At 37.7% G+C, this 17,833-nt stretch overlaps 2 protein-coding genes and 2 long non-coding RNA genes across 8 annotated transcripts in view; 1 reads left to right on the top strand and 3 right to left on the bottom strand.

Annotated features, from left to right (window-relative positions):
- Nucleotides 1–38: 38 nt before the first annotated feature.
- Nucleotides 39–14,745, bottom strand: LOC107065812 (ubiquitin carboxyl-terminal hydrolase 3). 3 transcript variants are annotated; one of them, XM_089175901.1, is made up of 7 exons: nt 12,533–14,745; nt 4,968–5,118; nt 4,024–4,816; nt 3,506–3,748; nt 3,182–3,375; nt 2,904–2,973; nt 39–520 (listed from the first exon to the last, which is right to left on the bottom strand). In XM_089175901.1, the coding sequence occupies exons 1-7, from the start codon at nt 12,621–12,623 to the stop codon at nt 479–481; spliced, it is 1,584 nt and encodes a 527-aa protein (XP_089032027.1). In that variant the 5' UTR covers nt 12,624–14,745; the 3' UTR covers nt 39–478. The 3 variants fall into 3 exon arrangements, with proteins under 3 accessions (XP_089032027.1, XP_015175293.1, XP_015175292.1); XM_015319807.2 differs by lacking the exon at nt 39–520 and adding an exon at nt 1,122–2,779; XM_015319806.2 differs by lacking the exon at nt 39–520 and having other exon boundaries at nt 1,122–2,973; nt 12,533–12,712; nt 12,788–14,745.
- Nucleotides 5,396–12,094, bottom strand: LOC149031477 (uncharacterized). The gene is made up of 2 exons (XR_016177738.1): nt 11,962–12,094; nt 5,396–11,535 (listed from the first exon to the last, which is right to left on the bottom strand). It is a non-coding gene; the product is annotated as an uncharacterized LOC149031477 (long non-coding RNA).
- A 151-nt stretch (nt 14,746–14,896) lies between the features above and the next one.
- RpS17 (ribosomal protein S17) lies at nt 14,897–15,832 on the bottom strand. The gene is made up of 3 exons (XM_015319811.2): nt 15,744–15,832; nt 15,309–15,460; nt 14,897–15,206 (listed from the first exon to the last, which is right to left on the bottom strand). The coding sequence occupies exons 1-3, from the start codon at nt 15,744–15,746 to the stop codon at nt 14,969–14,971; spliced, it is 393 nt and encodes a 130-aa protein (XP_015175297.1). The 5' UTR covers nt 15,747–15,832; the 3' UTR covers nt 14,897–14,968.
- Nucleotides 15,833–16,487: 655 nt separating this feature from the next.
- LOC107065811 (uncharacterized) overlaps nt 16,488–17,833 on the top strand; it is a 181,978-nt gene continuing 180,632 nt past the window's right edge. Inside the window, exons 1-2 of one of the 3 annotated variants that reach the window (XR_001475646.2) lie at nt 16,488–16,683; nt 16,750–17,784. This is a non-coding gene — a long non-coding RNA (uncharacterized LOC107065811). Of the gene's footprint in view, nt 17,785–17,833 lie in introns of all 3 variants that reach the window. The other 2 variants (XR_016177736.1, XR_016177737.1) reach the window with 2 other exon arrangements.

The following is a 17,833-nucleotide window of genomic DNA, read 5'->3' as shown; positions in this document are numbered from 1 at the left end:
TCACATAAGAGTCGTCGAGCCTTTTTCTTTTTTTTCAATTCATTTTTTTTTTTTTTTTTTTTTTTTTTAATAAATCGTTGAATAGAAAGAAGGGTTTGAAAGGATAGGAGAAGAGGACGGTGGAAAAGGAAAAAAGGGATTTGAAAATTCGAAGGGAAAAACATTCGTACAAGGGTTGTAAATGCATCCGTACGCGCGTGTTTTTTTTTGTACACACAAATAACTGTGTAATGTGTATATGTATATTATATATATATATATGTGTGTTTGTGTGTATCCTTTGTGTATCTATGGGTTGAAATAGAAAATTCATATTTCTCTCGTTTAATAATAAAAATGTGTCGATTAACGTGTGTCATATTGAAATTCGCGACAATTCGGTGTGTTTTAAATAGGCTGCTTTTAATTTGTTTATGCATTTTTGTTTTTTATTAATTTTTTTTTCTTTTTTTTTTTCTTATCATTTTTGTCTTTTCTTTCATTGAAAATTGATCTTCACGAAAAAACAGCTCTCTAACGTCTGTAAAAGAGATATTATTTATTAATATTATTAATATTATTATTATTAATATTATTATTATTATTATTAATATTATTATTATAATTATTATTATTATTATTATAATTATTAATATTATTATATTAATATTATCATCTAATAAATCGATCGCGAATAAATCGTGTATCTCTTGTTAAACAATAAACACTAGATTCTCGATAATCGTATTCGATCGATCGATCGATCAATCGATTGACGGTACGGATTATGACCGTAAATATATCTGGTGATCATAAAGTAAGAAAAAAATCGACTTCGCTAAAAATGGAGAATATGCAATCTCTCTTTCTCTCTCTCTCTCTCACTCTCTCATTCGAGTTTGTTTATTGTTTCCATTTATTTTCTTTTCTTCTTCTTCCTTCGACGTCCCTGAGAAAGGAAAGGGAGAGGCTTATTTTAAACGGGTCGTTTTTTTTCTTGTTTTTTCTTTCGTTTTCTTTTTGCAAAAACAACACCGCACCAATTACAATTTAATAAACCTTGAATTAATCGCAAATTCACACTCGTCGGATTAAATTGATGATGATGATGATGATGATGATTTTAAACGATAGAAACGTAATCAATTGAAACAAATTGTTTTACACCATTATAGGATAATACATATATATATTACACAGGTACGGATTTATTTCTTTTTTCTTTTCATGCTTCCGAAACACACCACGCCATTTTTCTTCTAACCAACGATTAATATTCTTAATTTTATTTTTATTTTGTTTCAATGAAATCTCTTCATTTCGTATTTCGTTTTCTTCCGTAGATTCGTTCTCGCTTTATATTATTTTATTTAAAATGAGGGTGTGGAGGAGGGGAGGAAGAAGAAGGGGTTGCGAGCGTCATCATCCACCGCAGGCGCAGGGCTGTATCGATCCTCCACCTCCTCCTCCTTCTCCTCCTGGCGATGCTTTTTTAGTCTACGCAAGTACGGTTTTAGTTTTTTTTTTTTTAATTTTATTTTAGCAGTGACTACTACTACCTATGTGATGGATTATTATTACGCGAGAATAACATTTATTTTTCCTTTCGAAAACGACGAAACATTCTCTCTCTCTCTCTCTCTCTTTTTGTCCTTTTTTTTTTTTTTAACAAGTTCGGCAAAAATTCGACTTACGCGCGGATAGTTTTTTTGAGATATTAGAGGAAACCTGGGGGTTGGGTTGGGGTGATTGGTATGATAGAAATACGGTAAAATCTGGCACGATTGATTAACTTTTTAGAAATATTTAGCTGCTATCTTTTGTATATTTTGGCTTTTTTGTTTTTTTGTTTCTTTTAATAAAATGAATAATAATAATAATAATCTCGTGTATCGTTAATAAAGCGATGCGTACGATTCCACGCCGTGCTAATTCATTTTCTCGTACGGGTGTGGCCGTTCGCATATATAAGTCAGTCACAAAAAGGACAACCTACATCACGACGACGACGACGACAATGACGATGACAATATTATATAATTCCTAATTTAAAATCATCTAAACTCGTTGTACGCGTTTCATCGACTCTCCCCTTTCATTCTTTCTTTCTTTCTTTCTTTTTTTCTTCTTCTTTCCATTTGACTTCGTTTTATTTGAATCACCTTTTATGTTTCTTTTCATATTATTCATTAACTAATGACGAAATTATGACGACCGACGAGTATACTATTTGCGAAGTTATTTTTTCTTTTATTTTATTATTTGTTTTTCGTCATTTTTTTTTTTTTTAGGGATGACGATGACGATGACAATGATAAACCAAGACGAACGAGAACGAGACCGAGAGATGGCGTTTATTTGCTTTTCTTTTTTTTCGTTTGTTTATTTGTTTTTAAAGCTCGAATAAATTCGTTAAGAAGAATCAGGGGGTGTGTATAGAAATGGTGTTTAGTGGTAGTGGTGATAATGGGTGGAGGTAGGGGGTTGAATAAGGACGTCGTTTGTTTCCTTATTTTTTTTTTCTTTTTTTTTCCTTTTTTTTTTTTTACGGTTGACAACAACACTCCCCGCTTTTTCGTGCTACTACTCTTCTTGGTTATATTCTTTTTTTACTTTTCTTTCCTTTCTTCGTGGGTACGTTTACAAAATCAATTTTGTATTCGTTTTGTAGGCGGCGGTGTTCATCGATCACGGGACACCACCTCCTCTTCCTCTTCCTCCTCGTCATCGAGCAAGCTTGTCTTTCGTTGCTGCTGCTCCTTTTGTGTTGTTTTTAACGTTTCTTCGTCATGACACGTATCTTCCGTACGAGATTTGTCAGTTAAATTATGTCACAACGGTGGAGGAATGGAAAATTCCTTTCTTACATAAAACAGAATATAAGGCTTGCACTTAGCAACTGCGTCGGTGCTAGCTGGACGTACCGAACTGTCGTTGAAGTGGAACCATTGACCGTCGTGTACGGCAAATGCGGTGTAATGTCCAGTACCAGCACTGCAAAACATCAAATAACATCACATTTTACTTTCTGATTATCATCTTTCATTGATTGATTTGATCATGTTTCATTTTAATTGAACTTTGTCGTTAATGGTATTAAGATAATCACACGTTTTTATCTTATATTATTGAAGATGATGCAATCTTTTTAAATATTAGAAAAATATGTTTGTTTTATTTTTCTTAAAATGACGAATCTTACCCAGAACCATGATGAACAATGACAGCGGCCAAATCGTAAAGATGACTATTTTGGGTCCCCAATTTCATTCCGGTCATACCTCGTACCGTAAATGCCGACATATCCAGAGATTCCATAGGAAAGTCAACCTGCGTGTCCACCTTCGAACGATAGGAATTACACCACCTAAATCTTTTAATGTGAAGGCACAACACCTACAAACAATACAAATAAATTAGATCCGATTTATCATTATCTTTGGGAAAGAGATAGATTGTTATGAACAAAGAAAATGAATTAGACAAAATAATGATACTTTATTTTTGTTATTTCCCAAATACTAACGTTAGGCAGCCTATGAATCCAGAACCTCTTGGTGGACCGTTGTTTCCCCATACAATTATCGCAAAAGTATAGTTCGCTGTCAGCCAATTCCTCGACTTTGAAGAATCTCGTTAGACTATAGGTGAGACTACAGACCTCTTCCTGTTCCTTCGTACGTCTTTGCAGTCTATCCGGTATATCCAAGGAAAGATCCTGGAAGGGTTCGTGGGTCTTCGAGTCCGTACGGCAGTTCATGCAGTGAACCTGCGCGAGGAAACGCGATCCATAATTCGTCCGCGCTTCTCCCCGAACAAGAGAAAACGAAGAGGATGACTTTTGTCGAAGAGTCTCGCTGAGAGCGTTGCGAGAGGAATTTTATAGGGCTTTTTGTTCTTTTTTTTTTGGGGGGGGATTTTCTTTTTATATCGCGAACACGCGTTCAAAGATAGATTTTCAGACAATGATGAATTATAAAAGAGTAAGAGAAAAGAAATGGATAAAGATATCTAAGTAGCAAGCTCGCAACGAGCTCGACTTACCACGCTGAGTAGAGTGCCACCAAAAACGGCGGTGACGATGCTCTGCTTTCCACGCAAACCAAGTGGTTCATGTCCAAGCCTAGGTAATAATTGTAACAACTCCGTGTGCAATCTATCTAACATGTAGGTGAGAAATTCGTGAGCGTCCTGTTGTTGATAACCCCTGAATCTCGGTACAACCTTCCATATTACGAGGAAGAGACATTCCGGGGAAATGGCTTGACCGTTGGAACCACCAAGACTCAAACCGAGAAGTACCTTTCTTAGTTCCTCGGCTAATAGGGCATCGCTCATAAGTTCTTTTGCTCTTCCTGGTGTTACGATGCGACCTCTGTGAGTCGGTGGTTCCGATGGGTCAAAAGCTATACCCTCGAGGCACGGCATTTGTGTTAGGTATTCGCAAAAGTGGCTTATGTTGTTAAACGATTGTAGTACAACGTTCATGAAACAAGTATTCCCAAGATTCCTCAGGCCGACGACCTTTTTCTCTTTGGTTATCTTCGAGCTTCTACGTTTGGTAGCTGGCCTATTGTCCCCGCTAGTACCGTCCAACGAATGCAACCTTTTCCTCGCCGTTCTTGGTCGTAAATTTCTCACAACAACCTCGGCCTTCCATAAAGCGTCAGCATCGTTGTCCTCGCTACTCTCCCGCCTAGATGACGGTGTAGTCGTGCTAGTTGTACTCCAACTTTCGTCGTTCTCCTTATGCTCGTCTTTACCACATATTATTTGTCTTATCTTTTCTATTTGACCACCTGTCGTATCGTTTATCACGTATTCGTCGCACGTGTAACTGCGAACACACAAAATATATCATTTCAATATGTTATCAACATCTTTTTGTTCATTGGTTCGATCATTTTTTATTTCAATTTGATACAATTACGAACAATTCAATATTTATATATTTTCTTTGAAAAATTCCGAGTATTTTCATAACTCACCAAAAGACAGAGAGGTTCTCACAATCGATGCACACACAATGTTGAGTATTATTCTTCTCGTGATGCTGCAACGCGTGTCCTGACTCGTACCTTCCACAATGAACTGCTCCGCAATGCAAACATAACCAGGTACTTTTCTCTGTACCGCATACTGTGATGTTGTAGGTGGATCGTTCCAAAAAAAAAAATAAAAAACAGAAACAAGAAAAACTATAGTTAGACATGATAAACATGGAATAAAATCAACACACATTACATAAATTTATTTAATCCAACATCTTGGTATTAATAGAAACCACTTTTTAACCGCTAAACCATAAGTGTTGTATCCTGTTGATAAAATTTATATTTTTATTTTATTTTTAGAATCGTTGACAATGTCTCAACCCAACCATCCAGTCGCAGAAATGCAATATATCTGGTGATTGATAGAAAAAAAAAAAAAAAACATCGTGTTTGGTTCCCTCCCTCTTCGTGTTGCGTAATTGCGAAATAAAATATGGAAATGGAGGGTGGGAGTGGGATAGGGGTTGCAGAGAAAAAGAGAGTTGAAATAAGAAAGAGAAGAAGAGGAGTAGTAGAAGGGGTGGTTTGACACACCCCCTTCGCAACAGGACTGGCCGATCGATCGCGAAATGCCTTGGAAATTTGTCTCGTTTTTATTATAATTCCATTTTTTTTTCTCATTACATTAAAAAGAAAAAGATTCTCACACCCTTTTCGATGAAACTTTTGATATCTAATCAAAGACGGTGAGAGTAAGAAAAAAAAAAAGGAATGGAAAATATCCAAAAGTCTTAATTAAAGGAGAAACTTGAGACGGTGTTAGCACGAAATCGTTGCTGTGAAAAACAAAAAAAAAAGAAGAAAATAAAACCGGGTGGTGTAGCACGGTAGGATGATAGGAATAGGGTGGAGGAGAGGGTTTCAAGAACAGCACCGAACGAAAGGGGAAGCGAGAACCGAGACGAGATGTTCACTCGCGCGAGAATTTCTACGATGAGGTAATCTGATATGTTCCAAGTCAAGGTCGTTCCCAGGTGGACACTCTCTCGTCTCTCTTGGTCTACCACCCACCTCACATATAGAAGGAATACACAGATATGTATATATGCACATGTGTGCATCACATCTCCCATAACAAACTGCATTGTACTACGAATCTTTACTGAAATATTTCTACTCGTTGTTAGTAATAATTATTTGTTTGTAATGCAATAATTTGTTTTATTATTTAAAAAAAAAATGAACGTTTTTAAATTAATTATTTTACTTTGTATATAAAGTAATTGTATTGACTTAAAGAAAATTGCACTATTTGAGACAATACAATACTTTTTTTGGTTACATTCTAATATTATGAACAGTATTAACAATATTATAATAATATAAATCTTATCTTAATATATATAAATTGCGTGTCACGTTGTTTGTCTGCAATGGACTCCTAAACTACGGAACCGATTTTAATCAAATTTTGCACACTGTGTGCAGTTTCATCCAACTTGAAAGATAGGATAGTTTATATCTCAATTTATAATCGCAATATTATTTGTTTATTAACAAAGAGTCATGATTATCTCTGTTAGTTCGATAAGATTCTAACAGATGGCGATATAAGGTAATTCGTTGCTGATTGTGAGCCACAGCAACGCGTGGCGGGGCACCCCTAGTTGTAAATATAATTAATTTAACTTAAAAAAAAAAGGATAGTAATTTGATCGTGTGCGAATGCAAAATTTGATTTCTCGAAAGAAACTTTGAAGTAAATGTTATATGCTAATTTTTCATAATTTTTTTTTTTTAAATATCATACATTTATATCTATATTTCCTTACATATGATAAAATATGATATATTATATTTTTTCTGCGAATGATATAAAATATGTAGAAAGGAAAAAAGTTTCAACGTTGCATATTAAAAAGTCATACACACACAATCATCGTAACCTTGTAGAAAAAAAATAAATAAATGTATATAATAAAGAAAGAGAAATTTTCTACATTGGAAATTAAATTGACATCATTGGTCACGCATACGTAAATATAAATAATGATTTATTCTTTATTTTTGTTTAATATATATATATATATATATATAAAAGAGGTAAAAGAAAAAAAGAAGAAGAATCAAAGTCCAAACTTTCCAATATAATTAACAACGGTATCTAAAATGACGAAGAGAGAAACTGAGAGAAAGAGAGAGAACGGGTTATGTGAAGACGAGTCTCTGTTGACCAAAGAATTTGACACTGGCATGAAACGAACGTCAAACTCGAGGCATACTTTTCGAACTATTATTGCATGCATGCATACATACAACACACACACATACACAACGATCTATATTCGAATGCTTGCGTCGTAACCGGTGGTCGTGGTGCGTGCAACGAGTGTATATAGGATCGAAAAAATCAAATAAAAAAAATCAAATCTAAAAAGAAAAATATAAGCAACATGATATATATATATATTCTCATATCGCATTCCGGTTCGATAAGACAAGAAGAAAATCGATTGTTTCTACGTTTGTTGTACTTTACTTAAACCACTTTTTACGATAACTACGAATGCATTTTCAATTGCAGCATAAATTACCTTATACCGCTGTCTGTTAGAATCTTATCGAACTAACAGAGATAATCATGACTCTATGTTAATAAACAAATAATATTGCGATTATAAATTGAGATATAAACTATCCTATCTTTCAAGTTGGATAAAATTGCACACAGTGTGCAAAATTTGATTTAAATCGGTTTAGTAGTTTAGGATTCCATTGCGGACAAACAACGTGACACGTAATTTATATATATTAAGATAATAAATTTAAAATGTCGTGCTCTTTCATAACTTTTCAGGTTTTTTTTAGCAAAAAAGCATTAAATAAACCATCTATCGAAAATTGGCACGAATTTTTCGGACAACTCAATACATTCAAGAATTCACATACAAAAATACATAGATTCCTTTATACGTAACCATGATAAAAAGTATCATTTGTCTCACATAATACAAGAAAACAATTCTTGACGCATCAAATTCGCAGACTGTTATTCGAAACGTATTAATAAATGCAACATCGAATTGAAAATTCGTTGCATTCGGAGTCATCGTATCGTGCTTACGTCAGATAGTTTCTTTTTATTCAACAACAACGTTCCAAAATCAATTTCCTTCGTTGTGTTAGATGCCTATATCGATGGAATTACAAAAGCATTGTATTGATGGTGGTGGTAGTGGTGGTGTATCGAACGACAGCCATGTATAGAACAGAAACGTTCATTCAATATCGTGCTACTCAATGAAATTACCACATGTAATACTCGGGCGTGTCGAATGTGTTTAACCTATTCGAATATCGAATAGTTCCAAATCAAAAAACCCTATATAAGTGTATAATGACCTATGTATCTATTAACACGTTGAATACCACATGAATTCTTAGGGAAATTCCCGTCAGGCCACAGACGTTACCTTGTATTATAAAAATAGTTAAACGTGTCAGTCACATGTGACAGACGCGGCCTAAACGAAGAGTCTAGTGTCAACCACCGATGACTGACGTGGCGCTCAACGTAAATAAGATTCGAATGAAACGATTGGGTATTGGTTAGCAGCTTAAGAGGAACGAATCTCTCTCGTGGAAGGTTTCTTTAACGAAATTCGATATGTTTGAGAATTCAAGGATTGGCGTGGGCGTGAAAGAAGTAAACTCGTCGACGACTCGATTTCGTCGTCGTGTTGTGTAAGTACCGTTTTGGTAAAAGGACAAATCTAAGAGAATTAGAATAGAAATAGAATGATAAGAAAAAGACATAGATAAAAAAAGAAAGATAGAAAGAGAATCCTAGTTTTGTCTTTTAACTCTGTGAGAGAGGTGTTCGCCACGCCTTCCTTGAATGCGTTCTCGTGGAAAACTCTTTGGCGAGCGATCGTCTCTTGCGATCGATAAATCGACGCTGTGCGGTAGCGGAAAAGAGGAGGAAGAGAAGAAGAAGAAGGAAGAGGAGGAGGAGAAAGAGGAGGATGGTGTTGCAACGGGACACGAAAGAGGAAGAAGAAGAAGGTAAAACTTGTTCTTGCGAGTACGACGGACTGCACTCTCGCATCCTATTAAATGCTGCTAGCAGAGGCAGGCAGCAGCAAAATCAGAAGCAGTAGCAGCAGCAGCAGCAACAGCAGCAGCAGCAGCAGCAGAGCGTGCCGTTATCGATTTTGCAACGTCGTCGTACTCGAAGCAGTCTGCGGAGAGAGCTACAACAGGAAAAGAGCTGGTGGTGGGGTAGTTGGTGGTGGTAGTAATAGTAGTAGTTGGTTGGTAGTAGTCCATAGCAGTAGTAGTAGTACTTCCAGTGATAATGATAATGATGATGATGATGATGCTGATGCTGATGGCAGCAAGATTGAGACCTTTTATCGTGTCTATGAAGGGACCATCTTTTTTCTCACGACGACGACAACAACGACGACGACGTTGATGATGAAGATGATGATGATGATGATGATGATTATGGTGAGGATGAAATGTCAAAAAGACTTGAAGAATCATCGAAGAGGCATTATCATCGATCCTGTCTCACATGCGTTACGATTCGTCGAGCGTGCAACGACGATCGTTCTCAGTCAGTCGACTCCGAATGCATCAGAGAGAAACAGGGGGAGATAAAGAGAGAAAGAGAGAGATAGATAGATAGACGGAGAGAGGGAGTTGCAACGAACACCGTTCCATGCGATCCCCCACGTGTTTCTGAATCGTCCTACTCGTCGAGATTCGATCGTGTGTTGACCGACTAGACGGTCGTTGGAAAAACAAGCTTTCGTACTCGTCTACACACACATGTATATATGTGTGGGTGTATACATATATGTGTACGTGTAAGGAGAAGGGAGTTTGACTCATCGTTCGTCCCATTCTCTCTCTCTTTCTCTTTCTATCCTTCTTGCTATACCTACATGACGCTTCGTTTCTTTTCCTCCCTATCCCCCACCACTTCTCTCTCCCTTTCTCCTACCCTTTTACCCTTTCCTTCGTAACCTCGGAGGAAGAAACACCTTCCATCGTTTTCTACGCCGTAAGATTATTGCGTTCGATGAAATAAAATAAATAAATTATTCATTTCGAACGATCATCGTTGTTATTCTCGAAATGAAATCATTTTTTCGATTTTTTTGGTTAGGTCATATATTTTGAGAAAATCATATTATTATTATTATTAGGTTATTGTTTTTAAGTTTTTTTTTTGTTTTTATTCTCGTAATGTTTATGTTATATGTTTTTTAGTTTCTTTTTTTTCGTGATAAATTTGAAACTTATGTTCGATCATTCGTACCAAAGAGGAAATCTCGCGAAATCGCTGGGAGAGCTTCTCCCAGTTCGCTTCAATGCACCACACCACCATTACTACTACTACTACTACTACTATACCATAACCATTATACCATAACCATTATACCATCACCACCACCATCGCGGTGATTCTTTCAAGAATCCCTCCCCACGTACCCCTGGGCAACCATAAAAGGTTCTCCCGCTAGAAGAAAGAAGTAACGTTGCGGCTTTGAGAGTTGTTCGTTCAAAGTAAGACAACGACGACGACGACGACGACGACGACGATAAGGAAGAGGAGGACACACAACTTTACCTGCCCTACCTTACCCCTATAACGAAAAACTCGAGAATCGAGCTTTGACCTGGTAAATCTAGATCTCCTTAAGAAGGATTGCCAACGAAGAATCTAACAGGATTGATTATAATCAAGGTAAGGACTGAGTTAACAAGAGATAAAGGACTAAATTCTAAGAGAAAATGAAACGAGAGAGAGAGAGAGAGAGAGAGGGATGGTTGTACTTCAAAAAATGGAGTTTAAAAAGATTCCTTATAAAAAGAAATAAAAGAAAGAAACATACTGGAGGAGAGAAGAACTGTGCTGCGCACGTTTTTCACGAAGTAAATATAGTTTCGAGGTCGTGCCAAAGAGAAAGGAAAGGGTGGAGTATACGAAATGAGGACCTTCCCTCCAGCAAAAAAAAAAAAGGGGTGGATGGTGGATGTACATAGAATTGTAGCAAAATTGAAAAATACAATGAGGCATATCGTTTTTAGGTAACATTGTCTACCTGTGATATTTAAATGTCGCAAACGATACGAGGAAATAATCTTTGATAAAAACAAATCAATCAAAGTAGAATAATCCTGAAATGCAATAAGATTAAAAAAAAAAAAAACACGAAAGGTAGGACATATAATCATAGAAGAAAAAAAAAAGTCAATTAATCAGTTGCGTCTTACGAGCAAAACAAGATGACCACCCCCAAAGTAAAAAGAAAAAGATGGACATAGATATAATTGATAGAAAAAAAAATTAGCATATTCCCCATCCCCATTCGTTTAAATGAATTCCAACAAGATTAGTTGACGTCTTATTATTTGTACCTGGGCCCGATGGTGGTGGTGTTGTGTTCAGCGTGTCTCGTGCGTATACGAACAACGTTAAAGAAGAAGTGAGATGGATAGAGGAAGGGGAGATGCATCATTGCTGGTGCTCGGGGAGTAGAAGAAAAACCTGGTCGTCGTCGTTAAAAAGAGAAAGAAATATATATATATATATATATAGAGAGAGAGAGAGAGAGAGAGAAGAAGTAAAGGGAGAGGATACATCGGTCGTGTGCTACCGAAACGACGCGATCTCGAGCCAGCTGATTAGTGCCGTCTGGTATTGATTTTCCAATGACGGCCGCGGCGCATACCGAGAACTCTTAGCTAGGAGTACGCATACGCGCGCGCTGGGACCTATCTATCTTTCTTTTTTTTGCTTTCTTTCTTTTTTTCTTTCTCTCTTTTACCTTCCCTATCTCTCTCTCTCTCTCTCTCTCTCTCTCTCTCTTTCTCTTTCACCCGTACGAGAGAGAAGAACAAGCATTCACACATCTATAACTATTGTACAAACGTGTTCTCTCTTTACGCACATACACATCCATATATATTATACCTGTACAGACGACACACCTGTGTGTGTGTGTGTGTTTGTCGAATGACGTGTAAGAAAAGAAAAAGGTGTTACACTGACAAATAATAACACGAGAGACCCTATCACCGTCGGTGGTTAGGTGAACGGACCGAACAATCTGATCTCTCCCACGTTCGGTTCTTTTACAAAGAGAAAGAGATACGTAAAGAAGGGAAGAGGGAGAGGTAGCAAGGGTGTGAGGGAGGGGGAGGGGGGGTGGGAAATTAATCTTTAAAGAGCGTGTTTCTCGCTAAAGGGAAATGGTAGCTGATGATCGCGCTTCGTCTCGTTGCCATCACGACGACAACTCAAGGCCGCGAGAGGAACGGCCTGGGCCTGGGTCATGGTGCAAAAGAAGGAAACGGATATAAAGTTAACCGGAAATATGTAGAAAAAAAAGAGAGAGAAAGAGAGAGAGAGAGAGAGAGAGAAAGAGACCTATAGTCTCTAAATGATAAGAAGAGATAAAGAAGATGAAAAAAAGGGCCTGAGGTTGAAGAGGCAGGGTTGGAATGGAATATATATTTGGTATATAAATGAAAGAATTTCTTACCTGCGCAAACGAACGGCAAATCCTTCGTGCAGGTCGTTTCAACGTCGTTAGTATCGAGTCGGACGCTTTGAGCGAGGTGCGGGCACTCCATCTTTCGTTGGCTCCACGATTTCAAACGGGGCCCCCTCGTGGACCCCCGTTCGTTCCTCTTCCCCTCAGTGCTGCTTGCTTGCTTGCTTGCTGCGTGCGTGCGTGCGTACGTAAGTGCGTGCTCGTGGCGTGTACCGAGCTTTCCTTACGATAATAAATGCTTACGAGACGAGATGAAACTACTCTGCACTAGTAGTAGTAGTAGTAGTAGTGTAGTAGTAGTAATATTCTTTCTATCTTCTTTCCTCTCGCTCGTTTATACACGAAGCCGACTCACGCTCGACCTATCTCTCTCTCTCTCTCTCTCTCGTCTCGCACGCGCACGTCTTAGCCACTACCACACTAAAGCAGCATGTACCAACCACACGCACTCTAAGGAATGAACGAACGCGACGAGCGAACTAACTAACTAACGAAAGAACGCACGCACGCACGCACACGCACGCACATAACATAACATACACATATACACGATCTCCTCTCTCCTTCTGTCACTCTCTTTTTCGCACGACCGACTGCCTCCGTGGAGAGATGGGTATAACGAGATGGGGCAGGGGGAGAGGGGCAAATGAGCAAGAGAGAGAAAAAGAGGATAGGAAGGGAGTAATAATATATAGCGGGCGGGGTACACACCAAGTGCCCCGTGATATCCGTCACATAGCGAGGTGGGGATTTTTGCCGGGTGTGCGATCGGAAAAAGAAAGGGGAGTCGGGTGTACGAGTGCGCAGATCGAGAGGATCGACTGACAGACGACAACGATGACGACAACGATGACGACGACTACGGTGGAGCGAAAAAGAGAGAAGAAAAGTCCTCTTCACGAAGGAGGTCGAGAAAGAGAGAGACTATGAGACTACGGTATAAAACTTCAGGCGGAACGAATAATAAACGAACAAAAAATAAGCACGCTGACGATAATTCCTCGACGGACAACTGGGCCCGACTGCCAACCGAGCGCGACCGAGCTGCGTGGAGCTCGGTTCACCGGTGGTCGGCCCACCTCCAGACTCACAGACCACCAATAGCCGACTGACTCGGCCCGACTCGGCGCCGTTCGATTATGCTCGCTTTAAGATTCATTTTCTCTTTCTCTCTTACACGGTTAGACTTAAACTCTCTTCTACCCTTTCCTTCCTTCCTTTCTCTCATTCTTTTTCTCTTACATCCCACGCTCTTGAGCGTCGCCGCCATCTTTTTTAATGCTGAACTTATACCTTTGATAAAAAAGAAAAGATAAGAGAATAGATGATGTTAGGCTCATTCTCTTCTACTACTAATATTACTAGTCTCTCTACTTACTACCAGTATAGGTCTCTTCATTCGCAAATTCTTCTCGTGCGCAGCCTCCAAATAAATATCGGGCAGGCCTGGCTCGAGAGCGTAGGCGAGGAGGGTGCATGCTGAAGGGCCATGCCATAATGCGACGCCTGATTATCGAACGAATGCGTCTCGGCCTTCGCGAACTTTCCTTTACCATTCTTTTGCTCTCTCTCTCTCTCTTTCTATATCGCTTTCATATTTATTTTTTTGTTTCATGGCAAACGTTCCTAGTCTTTTACATCGATTCATAAACGTTTCATAGAACAATACTTTGTGCACATGCTTACAAGGAACATTTGATTCGAGAAACGTTCATACAAAATTGTTTTACACTGTTCTTTGACCATGTTAACTTATCTCCTATAAATATAGCGAATTTGATAAACCAGTTGTTAAAGATACCATCATGTTTTTGTAGAATGATGAAATAGTTTTGAATTACTAAAAAAAAATCGATAGGCATTCCTTTCATACATGGTCTATTTACGATTGGTACGGAAAAATCACACGAGTCTTATTCACATGTAAAAAAATAACGTCAGTCGATTCTATGCGAGGTCATATAAAGAAAGAAATATTGATAGAATGCTATCCAAAGAAGGTCAGATACCTTGCTTACTTCCTAGACGATAATAAAACTTATAAATGTGGTAGTATAGATTTCCGTATGTAATAATGCGTCATTCGTAGTACGGTACTGTAGCTATTGTGTTATTCAACAATGCGCATGTGTAAAACACTTCACAAGTTATTGCATATATGATGTACATAGTTCATAATTAATTTACTGAAATATTATTAGATTGTTCTATCCAAATGAATTCGATTTGTAAATTTTTAGATTTGTATAATAATTTAGACTAACTTCTAATCCTGAACACAATTCACAGAGTATAAAAGAAACGAGTTAGTACAATCATACAACGAATAAAAACAAAAAAAAGGCAACGTCCTTAGATTGTCAGCATGCAATTTTATTTAAAAATGCAAGACCAACAATTTTATTTTAAGTAAAAAGAAATATTTTAAGAACGTCTACTAAATTGTGTAACGGGTTGAGTTAATTGTAATCCAGTAATGTTGTTGAATTCTAACATCTTCAACATTTCCTTGGTTTCTGGATCAACTTCGATGATATCGTGTTCCAAAGCAGAAACTTCTGGAACATAGTTGTCTCTGCGTTCCCTTTCTTCTTCCTGAAGTTTAATAGAAATACCACGGACCTGGCTGTGTTTCAATCGCTTCATCAAGTGAGTGACGAATCTATAAAGTAAATATTTTGTATTCAACTATCGTTTTTCTTAAAAAGATCTTTTTTTGCACAAAGTTTTTAATAAAAAGTAAACAAATTATTTAAAATCATACCCAGCAATTTTATTTCGTAGAGATTTGCTAGGAATTATAGCAATTTCTTCGCATATCCTCTTATTCGTGTGAAAATCCAAGGTTAGGCGATGATGATATTTTTCAATGATCATCTTCGCCGCCTTTTTGACGGTCTTCGTACGAACACGACTCTGTAATCACACATTGAATACACATTACAATTATCTTGTTAATTAATAATACGTAGAATTGCAATTATTTATAATTATTGTATGGAACAACACTGCAGTACATAACCTCCACCTTTTTTAAACACACGCGCTTCGAATCACATTATCTTTAACCTCAAGTTCATGCGTTTTCACCGAAATAAAAATATAATAACTGGATATCACAATATTTTTTCACGATATTTTTATAGATGCAATTTATTTTTTTGGATTAATATTAGAGTGTACAAAAATAAATACCTACCATGTTGTGTACTATCCGGAAAAGGTACGAGCGAAAAGAACGATACAAATGAAAATGGCCGACTGTAGTATTTCGGGCGCCGTGGCAGATTTAGAAACTACATTCATTCTGCTTTAGAAAGTTATACTAGCGACGTCTATTAAGTACGAGTATATTCCGTCAGTAATAATCTGCTTTATCTACAAAAATTAATTGAATATATTTCAAAAGCTATATTAATTTCATTATTTAAAAATATAATATTATACAAAAACTATATTGTTGAATCTATCGAAAGATAAATTTAATTTCAATTGCAATCGTTTCATTCTTATCGATTGAGTAGATAGAACCAATGAATATAGAATTATATGGAAGATCAAAAGTCCACTTTTCGTGTACAAATTCATCTTAGTTAGCACTGGGACCACCAGTGGGCGATAGTAGGTACATAATGCGATGAAAGTACAATATTATCAAAAAATACAGTATTCTATTTTCTATTGTCCACTGGTGGTTCCGGTGCTAACTAAGATAATAGTTGCTCTGTTGAATAAATAAATTTACGAATGTATTAATAGTTTTTTAATTGTGTATTTTCTGTGCTATTTAAATGTAAATCATGTTTTTTTTTGGAAATAAGATAATCAAAAATATTAAAAATTTTCAGTTACAACCACATCAAGATCTTTATTAACGAAAGAGCAAAATTAAAGAAGATAATTCAAGAAAAGCCCGCGAGAGATCGCAAGAATCGTCCGTGAGATGGTGCTATCGACGACGAATCAGCGGCGAGAACGCAGAGCGTCGTCGGCTCAAAACATGATGCACAGTAGTTAGTGTATTCGAGAAAGAGGTTAGGGTGAATAATACGATACAGTTAATCCCATCACGAGTGACAATTCTTTTGGGACGTATCACGAAAGGGTTTGTTGACCACGGATTGAGGGACGTTATCGAAGTAGGTAAAAAAATTGCGAAAGATCTACATTTATCAATGATAAGCATGAATGTTGTGTTTGAACAGTGGTGAACGCGTCATTCAGTAGCAGAGAAGCGGTACTATTGATAAGAGTGGAAGAGAGATAGCGATAGAGATAGAAAAAGCGTGGTGGGGACGGTAGCGCCGCGCGCGCACGATTTTGCAAGTACGAGGAAGAGTTGCGAAGGAGTAGGAGGAGTGGGAGGTGTATGGTGTCGTGGGGGGGTAGTTGCAATGTGGAAGGTGGTGGGGAGAAAAAGGAGGAGAAGAGCCGGTGGCGACGGGAGCGTGCGAGAGAGTGGAGTGGGGCTCGAGGGAGGGGCGGAGAGGAGGCGAGTTTGTTTATCGCCTTGGTGAACGGTGCGAGAAGTAGTCGTCAGTCAGTGCGGTGCTACACTTGGCCTGCGGTGGTCGGAGTGTTCGGTAGAGTCCTGCTTTTCCGTCTTCGCGTCTCTTTCGCTCTCGCGTGTCCTCGTTCTAACTTTTTTTTTTATGTTTCCTTTTGACACTCTTGGTTTCTCTACTTCGGGTGAGTGCGTATGGCTAATGCTCTCGTGCTTCGTTTTATCGAATAAGGAAGGAAGAAAATTCGTGTGAAAAATTTCAGTGAGATATTATCAACGATAAACAAACGCAAGAAAAAAAGAAAGAGAGAGAGAGAAAATAAAATATACGCGTGTACACATAACATATATACACACAACACACGCATATACATGTGTTGTTGTTGCTGTCATCGTCGACATCCGTGTAAAAAAAATCGTGTTCGGATTTGAAGAAGAGACGAGAGAACAAGGTCATAATACGCAAAACATGCCACGAAGAAACAACGCTGAGGGATAGGATCTCTCAAATCTTGCACGCATACAAATTTATCACATATATAAATATATACACACTTACACATATACGTACGTTGGTTTTTTTTCTTCTTCTTCTTCTTCTTCTTCTCTTGAATTTTTACCTTCTATTTCTCTCTCTTTCTCTCCACGTATATTTTGTTCTGAAGTACCTCTCGACCGATGTGAAATTCGCCGTGGGATACGTCCACTACAATCTCGCACGAACTATATCAAAGAGGTAAGTTCGTTCATGTCACGATTTAACCTCCTTTTCTTTCCTTCACTTC

Source organism: Polistes dominula, unplaced genomic scaffold (genome assembly GCF_049000335.1).
Source record: "Polistes dominula isolate Pdom_NZ unplaced genomic scaffold, Pdom_raw_medaka contig_19, whole genome shotgun sequence".
In the NCBI taxonomy this organism is placed as follows: domain Eukaryota; kingdom Metazoa; phylum Arthropoda; class Insecta; order Hymenoptera; family Vespidae; genus Polistes; species Polistes dominula.
Note: the sequence above shows the minus strand (reverse complement) of the source record. Positions and strands in the feature narration are given on the sequence as shown.